This window comes from Larimichthys crocea, chromosome VII (assembly GCF_000972845.2).
Source record: "Larimichthys crocea isolate SSNF chromosome VII, L_crocea_2.0, whole genome shotgun sequence".
In the NCBI taxonomy this organism is placed as follows: domain Eukaryota; kingdom Metazoa; phylum Chordata; class Actinopteri; family Sciaenidae; genus Larimichthys; species Larimichthys crocea.
This window is the reverse complement of record NC_040017.1, coordinates 10,494,786-10,513,250: the sequence shown is the minus strand read 5'-3', so window position 1 is coordinate 10,513,250 and position 18,465 is coordinate 10,494,786. Positions and strand designations below refer to the sequence as shown.

Below are 18,465 nucleotides of genomic sequence, written 5' to 3'. Positions count from 1 at the left end.
TTGTCATTTGCTATGAACTATGAATTACATGTCAGATTAATAAAGTACAGCTAAAATAAATACGTTTCACAATACTACACGTTCTCAAAATTGTACCTGAACTTTCCACCTCTGGATATTGTACTGTATACTTAAACCAGCAGCTGTCGTGAGGACAGATTGAGAGAAAGCCTCTTTGTTTTTGTCGTTGTGGATGTTGTCTTGGGGAGGAAGGAGGGATGAGGTTGATTTTGATTTTCAGTGGCACACAATAAAGACACAAGGCACAGCTATCATACCAGCTGGTGAATGTAATTTGGATTATAACTTCCTACACCCTTGGGCTGTCGTTCCTCAACAATGCAGCTCGTTGTGTTTAAGATTTTGCAGCACTGAATCCCACTGTGCACACCGAAGAGATGAAAAAGCTATTAGATGTTTCATAGAGGTAAATGAAAACCTGGTACTGCAGGGGACTGTGGAAATGATTCCCCCTGACTTTGTACAGAATACTGAGTTGCATTTAGCACATCTATTAGACATCCATTAGTTATCATTTACAGCAGTAAACTATAGTGTATATCTGCTGCTGCTATTCATCACTGAAATGATTTCACTCGCATTGTTCACTCACGATCTATTTCATCTTGTGTGACAGTCATGTCATGGATAATTGCTGTTCCTCAAACATCGAGCGATGATGGGGAAGGCAGTTGTCACTTCAAAGCATGTTTTTGTGTTTTCTCATATAATGGCAGGGAACATCTGTTGCAGATGTAATTATCAGAGTTTATTTCCTAATACTTTATAATCACCACGCTAATGCTGTGCAGACAGCAATAGGTATGTTGGTCGTGATTGGACTGTTAAATCTATTCTGTTTTTTCCATCATGAGAGTACTCTTTAATGCTGAGTATTTAATAAATAATAATAATTAAGGATTTTTATACAATAAACCTAAACTAATTAAACTTTTGTATGTATCTAAATGTATCTTATGCAGTTTGTCGCCTCGTTTAATACTAGTTAGATTTAGCTTTTAGTTAAAAATCTAAACATTAAACCCACCAGTTGAAACTACAAACTACTGTACTACTGAAATGATGCTTTTATTTCTCTTTATAATAGATAGAATTAAAATAAATTCTTGTACATGATTAACATCGGGGCTCGTATTTTCTTATAAACAGTCTTTCTGTTTGATGTATGTTTGACATTTATCTGAATCAGCATGCAGGTCTCATTCGTCCTTGGTCACAGTATATCCTTGCCTTACCTAGCGATATGATCTGTTTCCTTGCCTGTGTGTGTGTGTGTGTGTGTGTGTGTGTGTGCGCACGCTAGGTAATGCCGCGTGCCTGAGACTACTCTAAGATGCCTTGGCAGGACATTGTCCGCCCTGAAAAGCCAAGTTACGGTTGAATGGCCAACTTCTGCCATAAGGTTGTCTGTTCAACTGTAACAGCCAGACTTAGGGCATTATATAAATAAAAGTATTATTATTATTATATATTCAGGTACCAAATATATAATTGATTTTTTTTTAAATATTGAAACATTACATTAAGAATTTGAAAGCTGTATTAGCTGTTTGCATGTCTGTAAAATGCTGTGGCTGGCCCATAGAATCTGTATACAGCTTAAAATCACCTTTAACCAGATAAACACAACCTCCATGATGAGACAGATAGGACACAGTTGTTGTTGTTTTTTTAATGGGAACACATTCATGTTTTTATTGAGTAAAAGATTGAATACAGCTGGTGTTACCATTTCTCCCTGTATGTACATCCAAAACGGTGCAGTAGATCTTTTTCAGTGCGCCTGCATGCACCAGCCCGTCTCTATAGCAACCCACCTTAGTTACACAGTCCCCTCTGCTCACCTGTGAGATGGCCAACTGGGGCTTAATCAACCACTCAGACGTGATAAGGCATATTAGTTCATCAGCAGATTAGCCATGTGCCTACAGTGTAAAAAATGACTTGAATACTGTCTGGAGCAGATATATTACTAAGATTCATTGTATAAGGACAAAATGTTTGCACATCTTTATTCTGCAATAAATACTGAGCATATATATATATATGTATATATAGAACACAATGTCAAATGTACAGGGATATAATTAAAGTGTGAAACTTACAGTGCGCACATACTGTATCTTGAGTAAGAAAGAGTAAATATTTTTTGAAGAAGTAGAGATGAAATTGTTTTTTTTGTGCATCGCGTGTGGGCACAAGTGAATGCGAAGCTGCTGAACTTAAAGGGGTTGTGCGTGGATTACGTATCATGTGTTCTTCTTGCTCATATACAAACCATCCTTTACTAGAGAATATTTACATCTTCCTCTTCCTGCATGTCTGTATCCAAGAGTTTAAAGCTTCCAGTATCAAAACACAGTCACATTATATATGTCGAATGTCATATTTCAATATATAATATATTGTATAATATTATCCAGTAAATTTTTTTCAAGAGTATAAAACACAGCTTAAGATGGCAATAGAGGACAGGTAGCGTTTTTATGACGTCAGGAATCTGATTGGCTGATATTGAGCGAGCTCACGCTGTGGTTACATGGAGTCAAAGTCGTGGTCATTGGGCTCGATGACTTCGGGGGTCATGACCCTGCCCATGAAAAGGATAGACCCTGGTGAAGAAAGGGACAGATAGAAAGTCAGGTCACAAACTAAAACACATACATGTTATATGCATATCAGGTACATTTACACACACAAACAGACACACATGTACCTGTTCTTCGGTTTCTGATGACAAAGAAGAATGGGTGATCAGCCATCACCTGCGGGTACAGCACCAGAGTCCTGGTCAGGGCGATCATTCCTGAGGGAGAGAGGTCAGAGAGCACAGTTATGTTGTGTTATGCTGTTTTGTGAACATCAAGTTGAGTTTGCAATAGTTCTAGATAAAAAAATGTTACGCAAGTAGTAGAATAAAAGCATACCTGACCCAACGGCTCCCTCCGCCCCCTCCTCAGTCACCTCCAGGTAAGCCTTCTGCACTGCCTTCTCAATGTACAGGTCCTTACCATCTATTACACACACATACATACCGAGAGAGAGCGAGATCATCAGTCTGAGAATGGTGTGATCTTGAGTCTAATTTGAGAATAACACTCTGTGCATGAGCAAACTTTTCAAGCTTGAGGCACAGATCAACATAACAAACCAGAGCATCACATCATCATCATCATAAACCTGATGATTTGTTTAAAAGCATTTTAAAACATCCTGTCTTATCTACACACCTGTGAGAATAGACCATGTCCTCTGAGTACATGCTGAGCTGAGGACGGTTTTCGCTAGTACAGAATGCGTTGTGTGGTCAGTGTAGTGCAGCTGGCAGAACAAGCTGTTTTGGACTGGTTCATTACTAAGCATAAAATGTCTTTGGGGTGTGTTTTTGTTTATTAAAATTGATTTTGGTTAGATTCACTTAGCAAGCTACTCAAATAGTGAATTCTTACTTCACCTGCCATTATGCTTTAGATGTAAATCTCTCTACAGAATTCTCTGTCTCTATGTATACAGCTTCTGTCTCTCTCTCTGGATCTATTTTTACTAGATGATGTGACTGCAATGACCTGCCCACTTGGTGCCAGTTACCTTGGTTACCTTAGAAAGTACCGGAGGCTACTTCACTGCAGCCAAGAAGCAGAAATATTGAATCAACTTCTAATGCTGTCCAAGAGTTCATTCCTCTCTTACAATTTGTGTCTACATCTATGTATTTTATATAATAACATGTGGGTTTGCTCGCACGTGTGTCTGTGGTTTTTCCATGCAGCTGAGTGTTACCTGTCATGGCGGAGAGATCAGCATTGCTGGTGAAGATGTTCTTTATTCCTAGGTCCTGCAGAGTGCTCTTCAGGTCGATCTTCTGCTCTACTTTGAACCTAAACGGCGCAGTGAGATTTTAATTAAGCTATGTGTTAATGATAAGAAATTATTGGGATGCAGGAGGCGCATTCATCTTGCGACAAAAGTTTCACAGATCCACAGACCCCTACACGTATCTTGTATTTCGCGACAGTGGCATTAGTTAAAATTTTAAGAGATAAGTTCTCACATTGCATGCATTTCTGCAGTGGATTAGGTTAGTAGGTAGGCTTATGCTTTTTAAAGGAAAAATCATCCTTAGGGTCCATCATTGTGTGATCCATGATTTGAACATACTACATATATAGCAGCTAGACAAAATTGAGCTATATGATGTCTTCTTCATCGATTTGCAGTGCATTTGAGTTTAATAGCCTAAAAAAAGACAGCATCTTAAATATTTGTAAAAACAGAATCCACTCAATTCTAAACAAAGTATGTCCTGGCCCAGACAGAGCCGGGTTTAGAGGCCGGCCATAGAAGGGGCCATATAAGCCAGCACTCTCCTGAAGGTCTGGGTGCAGATTGAAGCAGCCCAAAACAACCTTATTTGGTGTATGTATGTCTATGTCTGTGTTGGTGTTAACTGTCTCAATATTAAAACAAAATAAAAATTATAAATTTTGATACCCATGGAATAAAAAAACAAAAAAACATTTTACATCAACATTAATCATACAGTGAAAATTAGTGACAGAGACTTAATGATGGGAAAAAGTTGTTAGGCTTATTAGACAGGCTCGTTCCACATGTCTGATGGGTGTATGTGCTCTTATGTACAAATGTGTGTGTGTATGTGTGTGTGTGTGTGTGTGTGTTTCATTCCTCACCTAGGTAGGTAGACTTCCACCTTCTGGCGTTTGACATTGTTAGCCCACTCTTCCAGCAGTGGCGCTTTGATGATGGGCTCCAGGGAAGCCAGTGGTACTTCCTGCCGAGGCAGAACGATCATCATGGACATGTCCTCCCCCTCATAGGGCATCTCCAACACTTGGTACACACCGCCAGCTTCCTGTGAGCCATCGCTGAACTCGCCTGGTTGGAGGGGAAACAGAGAGATATGTACACGTGTGCTTGCTTGTGCAGCATGGAGCCTCTTGTAATGGGTTTGTGAACCTCGCTGTGAAGGAACATACACAGACGTAAGCGTATTAAATCACATCGATCCACTGTATTGATTACAGCGTGTGGTCATTTCCTTGACGCCCTAATTAAAAACCACTGACCCTTTACTTCGGAGGCTTTGGTTGCACTTGGTGTGAAATTTATTACATACAAACAGTATAGTGTATCGTCTAAATTACGTGATTATGTGAGTGCTTTGCTCTCACAGTAATATATGCGTTAAAAACCCAGCCAAAATTCAATTAGACAGGAAAAGATGGTGTGTTTGTCAGTGCAATGCCCTTTTTACACAAACATACACTTGAATGTCCTCAGGCATGAAATAAAATCTAGTAAACCACTCGACGATCCAAAAAAAAAAGACATCCTTGCATGTGTATGTACACACATGCAAATACACTCGCCCACACACACACATTCAGAGACAAATGCAGATGCGATTACACACAAAAACATCTGAAAGAACTGAAATCTTCTTACAGATACACTACAGAGGCTAAGAAGTTATATCTTCATAGCCTTGAGGTGAATCTTTAACAAACATGTCCCTTGAATCAAATTAAACAAAACCCACAGATTAAGAAGTGTTAACAAGACACGCCGACGAACATTTACAAGAATTGAGAGAGACAGTATTTCTTAGTAAGGATGCGATAATCCTTTTACACTTTAGATTTTACATCTAAACATAAGATTGTCTCACTTTCTTAGGTTTTTGAAGTGTGAGATGGAGATTATAGAGCAATTAACACTTCCAGACTTTATCTCAGTCTTTGCACAATTTTTTTTCTTTTCAAGCTGCTTAAAAAGGGAAAATTACAACAAAAAGGACTCATCATCCTTCATTAACTTACATGTGGCATCGTGTGTAGTGGCTGTTGATGCAGAATGAGGCAAGATTGCAGCAGAGAGCGGGGTGTGGCTTCCAAAAAAAAAATACTTATAACCAATACGATTGTGCTTCAAAATGAGAAAGCAAACGCAGCCTTCTCTCCAAGGACCTGTCCCTGTTCTGCAGTCCTTAAGCACACACATCCACACGGTATGCTCATCACACACTCGCACACACGCAGATTTCCTTGATCCTGAGTGTGTGAAGATGAGTTATGTGTGCACCCTCTGAGCGTAGGTGTATGCAAGTGTGCGATCTCGCAACACACACTGCACCAGAATAACTCAAATGCATCAATTTTAGCAGCAGTGCAGTATGAGTCTATTGTAACTGTCTTTGGCAGTATGTCAGGCATAAAGATGTAAAAAAAAAAAAGACAGACTGTCTCGCACCTCACAGTGCTGATAAAACACCAAATACTCCAATATCTGACACCTGTAGTTCTCCCGAGTCAAAACAGCCAGATTATGACATTAATAAAATAATATGTAATGGTACAGAAATCTGTATTATATAGTATAGGTCAGTATATTACACATACTGTACACTAGACTTCAAATTCAGTAGTTTAGATGTAAAAAAAGCAAAAAAACATATACAATTAGTGCCAAAACATTTGCTCAACATAATTTAGATAGTTGATTAATCATTTAAAGGAGCAGTGTGTGGGATTTAGTGGCATCTAGCAGTGATTGCAAATCCCTGTTCCAGCCCATTCAGTGTTACTATAGAAACATGGTGCTTTAACATGGTGGACATTGTGGAGTATCTGTGGCGTCTGTAGATATAAAATGCTTATTCAAATTTAATAAAACAATTCTTATTTTCACATGATTATACACTATTAAATACGACGGAGTATTAGTACGATGGAGTATTAGGGCCACATTTCTCGTAATTAATTCCCAAAAATTTTTTTAATTTAAACATGGCCCTAATACTAACAGAGCACACTACATCTTAGATTTCCTGCTTTTCTGGTCACGGCCCTAATTTGATTTTTTGTCATTTGAGCTCCTGAAAGAATTTTTCTTCCATTGAATCTAAAAACGTGTGCAACGTTGTAATGATGGCTTTGGTCTTTTCATGGACAGTAAATGTAATGATGAAGTATTAAATTGGAGAGAAGCAAAAGGTATTTTCAGAGCGATTTGACAATTCACAGTGACTTAACTTCACCAGGATTACTTCAAATTATTGAAAATCAGTATAACGTCCGACAAAATATGACATGCTGTAATATAATTAGAATCAGATGTTAATAAATCATCTCAGAACGCAACAGACCGGTGTGTGAAGGGGGGGAAAAAAAAGCAAATGTATGCAATTAGTGAAAGACAATTGTTATTTGTTCAAACGACTGTCAGAGAATATTTAGCTAAACATTTTATAGTACTAAATGACTGTCACAGCACTGCTAATATTTAATGACATTAACCTATAATAAACTATTAAATCAAACAGAGTGAAGAAAATATTAGAGCAGAGCTCACTAAGCAGAAAAGAGGTGCCTTTCCTGGGAATAACACTGCAAATATGAATATTTCAGTTTGAAGATTAACATTTTAAATAACCTCAGGAAATATGAGCTGAAATTTAAAGGCTCTGGAAAGACAGCCACAAGTACATATATACACACACACACACACACACAGAGCTCATCCCTACCATAGTAGAAGTCTCCCTGTTGGTACATCATGAGTGTCTGGACTTCAGAGCCGTCGTCTTTGCTGAAAGAGAAGGTCCTGGTGTTTTCTGGCCTGAACTGGTTTTTCCAGGAGCCTCTGAAGTATACGGCGTTCACCAGGGTCAGGCGGGTTGCGCTGGTGAAGTCTTCGGCTGATAGCAGCTCCCGGATCTTACCTAAAAGGGACAGTACAGTGTATTAGGATCTACATGAGTTTTCATCAGCCGGAGGACAGCGCTCACTGTGATGCAGCTTTTGAATGATGTGGATGGAGACTTGTGCAACTGAGGCTTGGAAATGTATTCGGTACATTTTGTTTTTGTACAAACAAACAGTGACAGAACTCCTTTGACAATTTTGCACACCACTTTACATTACGGTGGTACAGCAAGTGTAAGTACTTATATTATCACCCTCTCCTTTATCATTCCCTTTCTTCCTCCCTCTCACTCACTCTCTGTATGATTTTCCACCCAGCTGTTGATCTGCTCGGCCACGGCTGCCGATTCGCTGAAGTCTACCGTTTCCACGTCAGCCTGGAAGTACTTCCTTGCCAGATGCAGAAACTCAGGGTTAAAGGTGACACCCTCTTGCAGGAAGAGGCTATTGGCAAATCGTATCACGTAGTGAGAGTCATCATCTGACAGAGCCGCTGTCAGGTTCTGGAGCAAAGAGAACTCCACACCTGGAAAACAAAGGGAGATACACACATTCATACTTTATGCGTGTATACAGAGAACTAGAAGATGGTTTGTAAATGTAATTGTATGAACTGTTTTTATAAACACTTGCATTTCTTTTACCAATCTGATCCTGACATAGGTGCTCCTGTATTTATGAATGTGTCTCTCACCTGGCAGCAGGTGGCTGAATCCTACAACCTGTCGTATCTCCTCTAGCGAAGCCCCCCGGGCTCCCAGCTCCACCATGCCCAGGGCCATGGCCACACTCAGCGGAGAGAAAATTATGTTGTCCTGATCCCCCGCCGCCTGCAGCTGGTGGTACAGTCTGACCGAGAACTCTGATGTAGTGTCCTCCGGAATGTCCGCCGCCCGGCAACCGTAGCTCGGCAACAGGATGGAGAGGAGGAGGAGCGGGGACAAAACGTCCAGGATCAACATTGCAGCACAGACCATAGATAGCTGAGTGAAAGAGGGGTTGGATGGAAGGAAAAAGATGATTAATTTAATGTGATGATGGAGAGAGGGAGAAGGGGAGAAAGAGGGGATGGGAAATGAATGCAGCAAAGGGGAGGAAAAATATGTTTGGAGGAAAAATAGAAAGATGGATGGATGGGGGGTGAGGGGTTAAGGAACAGGAAATGAAGCGATTGGAGAGATGGAAGGGGGATGGGCAGCCAAAGAGGTGTTGAAGGAAGGAAAATTGAGGGTGGAGGGAAGACAAGATGAAAGAAAGAAAATGATTTGGGGAGGAACGGAGCCAAAAGTAGAGAGAGGAGGATTGCAGAAAAGATAGAGAGGGGAAGGCAGAGAGAAGACGATTGCATGGGGGAGGGAGGGAGATAAAGGTAGAGAAGATTATTGCGTAAGGGAGAAAAAAAAGATGAAGGACAAGAGGATTTTGGAAGAGAGGGAGACGGGGATGAAAGTAGAGAGAGCAGGGATGTGGGATGATGAAAAAAGAGCAGAGAAGAGAGAGAAACAGAAAACATCGGTCAATTTCTGCCAACTTAAAAAAAAAAGGAATGCATTAATAAAAATAAAAAAATAGCCCATAACAATTTTTCTACTTGTTAGCAGAAGTAAAAAGAGCACTCCTTCTCCTAAATATGCTGGAAAAGTGCTTAAATGGTGATGTAAAACGAAAGAGTGGAATAAATGGGGAAGAGATCAGACAGGGAAAAAAAACCTGTTATGGCCTCAGATGAAAGGGCAATCAGTCAGGGTAGAGATATAGAGTTCAATAGAGAACTAACATACAAAAAGAGATGGAGAGACAGAATCCGAGGCAGTGAGACGGTATATAAACAACAAGAGTGTGCGGTAACTACAGCTGTACTGCTGACTGCAGTCAGTATTGATGTTCAGAGCACATCTGCTAAATGAGCTCATACATATTTCACAGCCGTCCTCATCATCTGGAGTTCTGCTTCTGTGTGCGAGCGTGTGTTTTGGCCTTTGTATGCGAACAGACGAGTTTCTGACTGTCTTTACAGAATGACTGATTAGGAAGAGGCCTTTACACCCCGCCCCCCCCTCGTCCTCCATCCTTTCAGTTCATCTTGCCACGCCATCACTCCTTCTCGCCTCTCCTCTTCACCCCCCCCCGTCCATATGTTATCCATCTTCACCAATCTCCCTCGCATCGCTCTGCTCTCCTACCTTTTCTTTTTTTGAACCCTCCCTTCATACCTTTTAAAATGACAAGAAATGTACACACACTGCACCAACTCTGTGGCGCTGTTGTTGCCAGGCAACATTTTTTTTCTTCTGCTGCCCAAACAAACAAACAAACAAACAAAAAAAAAAAGACAGTGAGTCAATGATATATAGCCTAAAGAGAGAGGCCGTGATGAAGTGTGAAATAACACATGGACATTTGTTTTTCTGTTTGTGTCTCTGCTGTGCTTTTGTCATTATACACTTTGTATAGAGGACTCTATTAGCAGTCCCATGCAGGGCTGGAATCTGCTGGCTGCTACTGTATGTGTGGGACGACAGGTGACTGTGCTCACAATGTACCTGAGTGTCAACAACAATGGGCAGCAGCCAGAAAATTAGTGCCCCCACCCTGTTGTGTACTGTGCTTTTCCTCTGCTGTGCTCTGGTATGTGACAAACTATTTTCCTTCCAAAATAAAGCACTCAAACCCGGGGGATGAGCTAATGTCAAATCCATTAAAGGATTAGCCTGGCGATATTCTATATTTTTTTTCTTACTGTCCATGAAAAGACCAAAGCCAATAATGACATCATAGTACGTTCCACAGATGTCCACTGTTGTCCATAAACTAATAGGACACACGAGGGTCACACTGTTACACTGGGTGACATGTTCCTTTATAACCATGAGCATGGGCACTGTAGTGTTGTTGTAAATACTCACTGGAGCCACTAATTTGTGGCTGAAAATACTTCCCCACAAATGCACTATTGTTTTTTTCAGTTTGAGTAATGTCAGCAAAAACTACGGTTGACAGCTTTTTTAGAAAATTATTTTTCCCCCCCCCTCAAAAAAATGAAACTATCTGCAGTATTTCTGAGTCATTTTTAATGATTTTCATCTTCAAGAGGAATAAAGGGGCTTGGGAATGAGTGGCATCAGCAATGTTTTATATTATTATTTGTTAAGAATTAAATATAGTATACATTGTCGCTATCAGGTTTAATATAGATAACATTTGATCTACCTTTAGGCACCTTTACCTAGGCAGAGCCAGCCAGCCGTGTCTGCACTTTACAATAAAATGCAACTAGGTTATAAGACTTGGAATCATCTTTCCTCATTCTCTTGCATAACACACATCGCCACATGTCACTTTCGCTTTATGCCCTTCTAAACTGACAAGATCTCATCTTGTTTGTTCTCCGTCTTTAATTATTCTGACAAACTGCTTTTGACAGTCATGGCTCTGACCAAACTGCCGGCTGGATTTGAATCCAATGGAGTAACACGGTACTTTTACTTTGTCGTTCATATACTGTAATGTTTGCTCAACACTATAGTGGTTAACTATTTCAAGAAAGAATAAAAAATTTCAATCATATCTTTGTGTTCTTAAAACTTTATAGCTTCAGTCGGAACAAATGGGCTTCGGTTTGACAGTTGAACATACATCAGAAAGTAGAAAGAGTTCTGATGCATTGTAGGTTTGAAACAGAATTATAGCACTATTATTATAGTGCCATCATGTCCAAAAAGTTTTAAAAGGGAATCAGAGTGGGACAAATTAAATTAAATCCTTAATTAGTATTAATCTGATACATTAAGTTAGATTTCAGTCATTCAGTCCATTAAGTTGGCCGGCACAGAAGTTGTGTTTAAAGCCTTGCTGCATTAACAGCCTTGTTGCATTAATGATGCACGACTTTACAGAAAAATCAAATGACGCCCGAAGGCACAAAACTGACAGATTTTTAGTTAATATACTTTTTTTAGTCACGTGTTTTCACCTGCTCTCACATGTCGTGCTGTGAGTCAGACATTGCGGAGAGCGAGAAAGATCCAGAGAGAGGAAGAAAGGCTGAAAGGAGGGGAGGGAGGGGGGCTGGCAGAGATGTAAATGGAGGTAATGTTCCTGACCTTCTGAGCTGTGGGAGCTGAACTTTTCTGAGACAGACAGCCCTGCTTTCTGTAAGGAAAGACCCAGCTATGCAGTTAAGCCAGGGAAAGTAGTGTGGTGCATCGCTGTGTGTGTCTGTGTGCATGTGTGAGTGGATAATAACACCATGGGTGGCTGGATATTACTTGTAATGGTGACACCATTCTGACCTTTTGAGTTGTGGCATGCAGTCAGAGGATCCCACTTTTTTTTTTGCCAGTTTGGCTATTGATGACAATGAGTCCAAATTTGGCTGCAATCTCCTCAGGTGGGGTTCCCAGCGTGCCTCCCAGGTGAGCAGGGAAACCCAACACCCAGGTGTGAAATGTTCTCCCGTGACTGAATGTATCGGAAAATCTCTCATGGTTTAAGTTGCAAGAGTTTAATCCTGACAACTTGATTCATTCCATGCAATTAAACTCACTGGCCTTTAAAAGCAGCCTCTAATCTCTCTGTGTAATCCTAATTCTCAGACAGAATACGTCGGCACGTTGACATTTCAACAATTAAAATTTGACGTCACCCAGATCCACAGCATGCACGTTAATCCTTACTGCCATTTAAACCTAACACCTTGAGACGGCATGCTTCGGAGGACAGGGGGGATTTATTAAACATGGACATCCTCATTCATGGTTCAAATCCACAGGTACACACACACACACACACTTTAAAGAACACATTTGCACATACTCTTCCAAGGCGAGGTTACCAAGGCAACTGCGAGTGATGGACATTTTTCGTTTTGCCAAGCTGACAGAGAGAATTTTTACCCCTTAAAAGATATCTTCCTCCTTCCATGTAGGCAGATAAACTCTTTCCTTTTTTCATACACTACTCAGCATTTTCTGTCTCACGTAACCCCTCTCTTTGCAAGAACTCTTCAAACAAGTTCCAGTTCTGTCACTCAGTGCACTCTCTGACATCGTCTGGTACAAAAACACGCACGCGCAGTACATTGACTGCACTCAGTAATTTTGCAAAAACAAGGCATGCTGCTCTCCTTCTTCTTCCCCCTGGAAGTGATCATTATGGAGCTGCAGCAAAGTTCAGTGTCTTCCCCTCAAGCCCAGCTCAAATCGCAGCATGCTGTCTCACTTAGGCTCTACAGTAAGTACACTTCCAAAGTGTTGAAGCTCATAGGCGCTTTGACGAATTCTGTGAAAGTGCTAACATTCCATTTCATCAAGGCCTATCCCTGTGGGAATAAACTGCAGAGAATGATGCCTATGATTATCTCTGAGGAAACCTTGAATTTCTGCGATGGACGCTCTGTTAAAAATGGCAGAGTAATCTTGCATGATTTCACCATGAATATGTCTAACTTATAAAGGGCTTTGCAGTACTGAGATAATGGGGTCTGATTATCATTCATGAGTTTCGCATTTTCCTTGGAGGCACCATCACATGCCGCCTTCTATATATATTATTGGTCTTGAAGTGAGTAAAATGCAAGAAGACACACCAGAAATAATAAAACCTACATATAACCCTACATCATTAATCTCAAATCGTTCATGTCTCTCTATGTCTCACTTTGACAATTTGATTAGACACCCGTCTCTCACCTATCGCTCACCCGCAGATGTGGAAACTCCCAAGGCACAGCAGAAAATTTACAAAGGGAGGCTGTAATAAAGCCCACCACCAGAGCCTTTAACTTCACTGCAGTCTAGGAGAAAGGAAGCACTAAACTCCGATGGTGGGTGAGGACTTCCATTACTGGGCCCAATAAAGTGGCTACAATTCATCAATCAAGTTGTCCGCCCTGCTCATGTCCCTTCATGCCCCTTACACCTACTGTTGCAACCAGGCAACACCCGCTAAATGTCTAAGTGGCTAGTATCTCATCTAGAAGCCGGTTTTTGGACAAGATGTTGTTTTTTTTTGTAGTTCAACTGTATAACAGTTTTGTTAGCGCTGGAAGACAACTATTCACCCCACAATCATCTTCATTACTAAGGTACCTACTAATGTGATTTATCTGTCTAAAGCAAACACAGAGGCCTGGATAACCTTATCGTGTCAGTGTAAATTATACCAGATAAAAGATCATTCATTTTTGTAATGGTAAGAATCTCAAAATCTAAAAAAAAGATGATGGAAAGTTCAAATTCTCGTTTATTAATTAGTAGAGTAAATCAAATCCACCACTGTGCCCTTTTTAAAAAGGTATGGAGCTGCCACATCAACACGATTTGTACAGGTTACAATATTTCACACTGTGCATGTTAATCATTTACGCGTTAAAGGAATTAAAAAACACGACGTTAAATAAAATGCAAATAATTCAATAATTCAGATTGAAATCTTCATAACAGCTAATTCACACATGATTTCAGATCACTTAAGTTTCACATTTCAATAGAAATGAAGAAGAAATTGCCTCTCTAATAACTTTGCAGTTGTTAATTAATTGTTCATTGTTAGATTATTTTAATTGAGAAGGCAACATGAGATAAGTACTGTAATTCAGAGTTCTCCAACTCCAATTCTATAGTACTAATAACTGCATAAACACTGTTTTATATCTCCTATCCTTCTGTATTTTAGGGACACCCACAACAATGGCCAACACTTGGGGTGTGTGTCGCGTGTTGTGGATGAAGCAATAGTCCGTTAGCACCGACCCATTAAACAAAACAAATCACTGGTACTGGACACTGCGTCCACCTATTTACTGTACTTAAATTTAAGGTCAGTGACCACCAAGAAATCACTAATGGATAAGATTTTGTTGTTTCTATGATTAACACATACAGTGTATGCCATAATTTGATGCTTTTATTATTAAGATTGCTTTATTACTTTGTAATTTTCCATTTATGTTCATGCTACGCTGGACACCTATATCCAGTAGTCCAATGTGTCCAACGTGCGATTCTGCTTTTAAATCCTCTCCCTGCAGTTTATATCCATTACAGTGGCAGACAAAATTACCTATCTACAGCCCGTCCTCAGCTCAGTGCCTTAGCTCATTCAGCCCCTTGTTAGAAAATGACATAACGTGCAATGGAACCTGCCTGAAGTCCCAAGATGCTCACTGTACACTCCACAGAGGGCAAACAAAGGTTAACAACCCTTTATTAATCCCTGCTAACAGAGACACCCAGAGGGAGAGGCACACACAGAGAGAGATAAAGAGGTATAAAGACACTTTAATAGGCCGAAAGAGAGTGAAGAATAAAAAAGACCAACAAAAACAAGGAAGACATGTGGGTAGAAAATTAGCAAAAGAGAGGAAGACACAAATAAAGACAGATAGGCAGAGACAGGAAGTGCACTGAAAAGCTAAATAGAGGCATACCAATCCATACCAGCTTTGATTCAGGGCCAGTGATATCTAACGACCCCCTGCATGGCATGGCAAGATGGTTGACTGCCCCCTACACTCTGCCAAGACAAACTCAACAGTGTCTCTTTTCTTTCTTTATATCAGAAAAAACACACACACATACACACACATACACTAACAGCCATGGTGCTGTGGGAGTGCAGTTAGGAGGTTTGAGCTGTAATTGGATCGGCCTCTATTTGGGGTCAGTGGTAAAAGTGAAAAGACTGGAGGCTTTTTCAAATGGACTAAAGACCAGAGAGACACCAGAGAACAAGAAAGGTCACTATCAACTAGTCCTGTGGGGGGAAATGTGTGTGCGTGTGTGTGTGTGTGAGTGGGTAACAGAGGTAAAAAAAAAATTAAAAAAATAAAAAGGGAGAGGAGGCGGGTGATGCGGAATGAGAAGTGATAGCCAGGTGAAGAGGCTGAGGTGGAGAGAGCAGAAAGATGTCAGGGTGTTTGAATCGCTCACAAAGTGATCTGTGATTATTTGTCTAGCTTCGGGGGCTGGAAGGTTAGCCTGCGGACAGGTATAAAAACTGAAAACGAGATTGAGGGACGCAATGACGGCAACAAGTGAGTGAGGATAATTCAAATCGGTTTGGTATTGGAGCCATTCACCACAGCTGTAGCGTTTGAGTGAGGGGGAAATATGGGTATTACCCGACCACCTCAACAATTTTACTGTCCTCCTCACAGATCTCTCTCTCTCTCTCTTCTATGTGAAGACTGTAAAAAGATAAAAGGATTGCAGTGAAATGGTGCGTTTCATTTAAATCTGCTCAATCTTTAACAGAGTTTTGAAGAAAAATTCAGAATTTGCCAAAAACTGCTTAAAAAATTACTACATCACCGGGTAATATCATCAATATTTTAGTGGTTTCTTTTCCGATTTTATGTATATATTCAGTATTTCATTTCAGATATCAACATTCACAGTTTGCATTATATATATATATATATATATACTTTTCCGATTTTATGTATATATTCAGTGTTTAATTTCTGATATCAACATTCACAGTTTGCATTATATATATATATATATATATACTTTTCCGATTTTATGTATATATTCAGTGTTTAATTTCTGATATCAACATTCACAGTTTGCATTATATATATATATATATATATATACATATATACACACACACACACACACACACATACATACACACATATATACACATATATTTAGATCAAATTATTTTGATCTAATCTCTCTCTCTGCAACTACCTGATGTAACTCCTGACCTCTTTCTTTGCAAAACTCTCTCTCTCTGCTCTCATCCTCCTATCTGGCCAGGTATAAACTAATCCCCAGTGTCTTTGCTGCAGCAGACAGTACAGGGGACAAACCTGCTGCCTGAGTGTGTATGTGCAGGTGGTGTGACCAAGTGTGTGTTTATTTAGGAATTAAAAGGGAAAATGCAGAAGAAGAAGTGCTGAAATTGAGTTCACCATATATTATGTGTACGGATTCCACACAAACAAGCAGGTTTTTCTGTGCTGATCACTGCCAGCCTTTTGTTCTAGTGCATTTTCAGTACATTTCAGTAACCATGAGCACAAGTGTATTTGAGGACAAGGAAAGATTAAATTTGATTTCCCCCCCCTGCTTCATACTGCAGCACATATCCAAGACTGAGAGGATGATTTTAAAGTCAACTGCAGTACTTACTGCAATTTTCTTTTTATTCTCACGGCAGAATATGTAACTGACACTCTTGTGCACACACAGACACGCAAGGATACGGCTGGCTGTCGTACACATGCACACGCCGTGTGAAGAAATTTTAAATCTAGCCAGTTGCTTCTCCCTTCCCTGCTCATTTTGTTTTGCTAGGCTGATTTGAAAGACATTTAATTATTGAAATGCAATTAATGCAGCACTCGGTGGGACTAGGCAGGACACACACACACACACACTGACAAGGAGGGCATGGGGAGGAAAAAGCTGGCTATGTATCATCACACAGTAGATTAACCGGTGATTCAGATGCATGTGGGATTAATACATTGAGATTATGACTGAAAAGGATACAGTTTTTTTTTCTGAATGTGGAGCTGCTAAAACTATGGGCCTAAATGCGGATTTAGGAGGTCATCTTAGCTGCAGAGATAAAGAGATCATAGGTAAATTGAGAGAACAAGGCAAAGCAGGAACACTGAATTGTTGATTACTGACCGTGTTTATATTCTTTCTTTCCTCACATGGGATCTTTATAAAACATATAAAATTACTTGGATAAAAAAAAGACTATTTCTCTCTCAGATATCTGAACCAGCTGAATCTGGGAGCTCTGTTACTACATGAATTTTAACCATAACCACCGTGAACACACACACACACACACACACACACACACACACACACACACACACACACCACTTGTTATTCCTTCATGCAGGTGTGTGTGTGTGTGCTTGTGTGGGGTGGGGATAGGGTAGGACCAAGCTACTACAATCTGCCTCGTTAATTCACACACACATGCACTCACTGCGCCTTTGCCTGTATTTCAAGGACAAGAACCACACCGCAATGCCTGAGCTCAGTGGAAGAACAAACAAACAAACAACAAAAACAAGCACTGCAAACGTAGACCACCGGAGAAAAAAATAAATAAATACTGGCACTGGGTGGTGGACAAACGGGTAACGGCTTTAATCAATAGGCTTGAAGAAATATGTTTGGATCCAATGTGCGTCTCCATCCGCCCCCTTATTGAAAGCCTACACATGTTGATTACAGCATCATAATCCATTTATACTGTTCCATAAACCCCCCTTGTTACAACTACACATTCCTACACCTTCATTAAAAATAATTCTACAGGAAAACTCAGAAATAGACATTAAAAAAAAAATCAATACATATATTGCAAAAAAAGCTGAGCAGTTAAGGTTTGTTATCATGTCGTGTTATGAAGATAAATTCGCACAGGTTCTGTGACTGAACCAGTTGTAGGTCATTGCATAAAACGGGTCTTACCGATAAACGGTGTGAGGTACGGTGGATGGATAGATGGATGTGTACGGTCTCTCTCTCTGCTGCTCTCCTCCAGCGCCGCAGCTCGCTGCGTGTTCAGTCGCCACAGGCTCCGCCCCCCTCCACGTCGATTGGTCCAATGAACGTCGACCAAAGAGTAACGACGCAGCGAAACAAGTACGTCCTGCCGGTTTCCGTCTTTGTTCAGTTTATTTTGCTGTTATCAAATAAATATATCGTACGTAACACGACAGCTTCGTGATATGAGT

At 40.3% G+C, this 18,465-nt stretch overlaps 1 protein-coding gene across 1 annotated transcript; it reads right to left on the bottom strand.

Annotated features, from left to right (window-relative positions):
• Positions 1-1,681: 1,681 nt before the first annotated feature.
• On the bottom strand, positions 1,682-18,390 carry serpini1 (serpin peptidase inhibitor, clade I (neuroserpin), member 1). Its single transcript, XM_010737361.3, has 9 exons — positions 18,200-18,390; positions 8,440-8,728; positions 8,041-8,271; positions 7,568-7,762; positions 4,713-4,917; positions 3,802-3,899; positions 2,949-3,035; positions 2,738-2,827; positions 1,682-2,633 (listed from the first exon to the last, which is right to left on the bottom strand). The coding sequence occupies exons 2-9, from the start codon at positions 8,720-8,722 to the stop codon at positions 2,557-2,559; spliced, it is 1,266 nt and encodes a 421-aa protein (XP_010735663.3). The 5' UTR covers positions 8,723-8,728; positions 18,200-18,390; the 3' UTR covers positions 1,682-2,556.
• Positions 18,391-18,465: the final 75 nt, after the last annotated feature.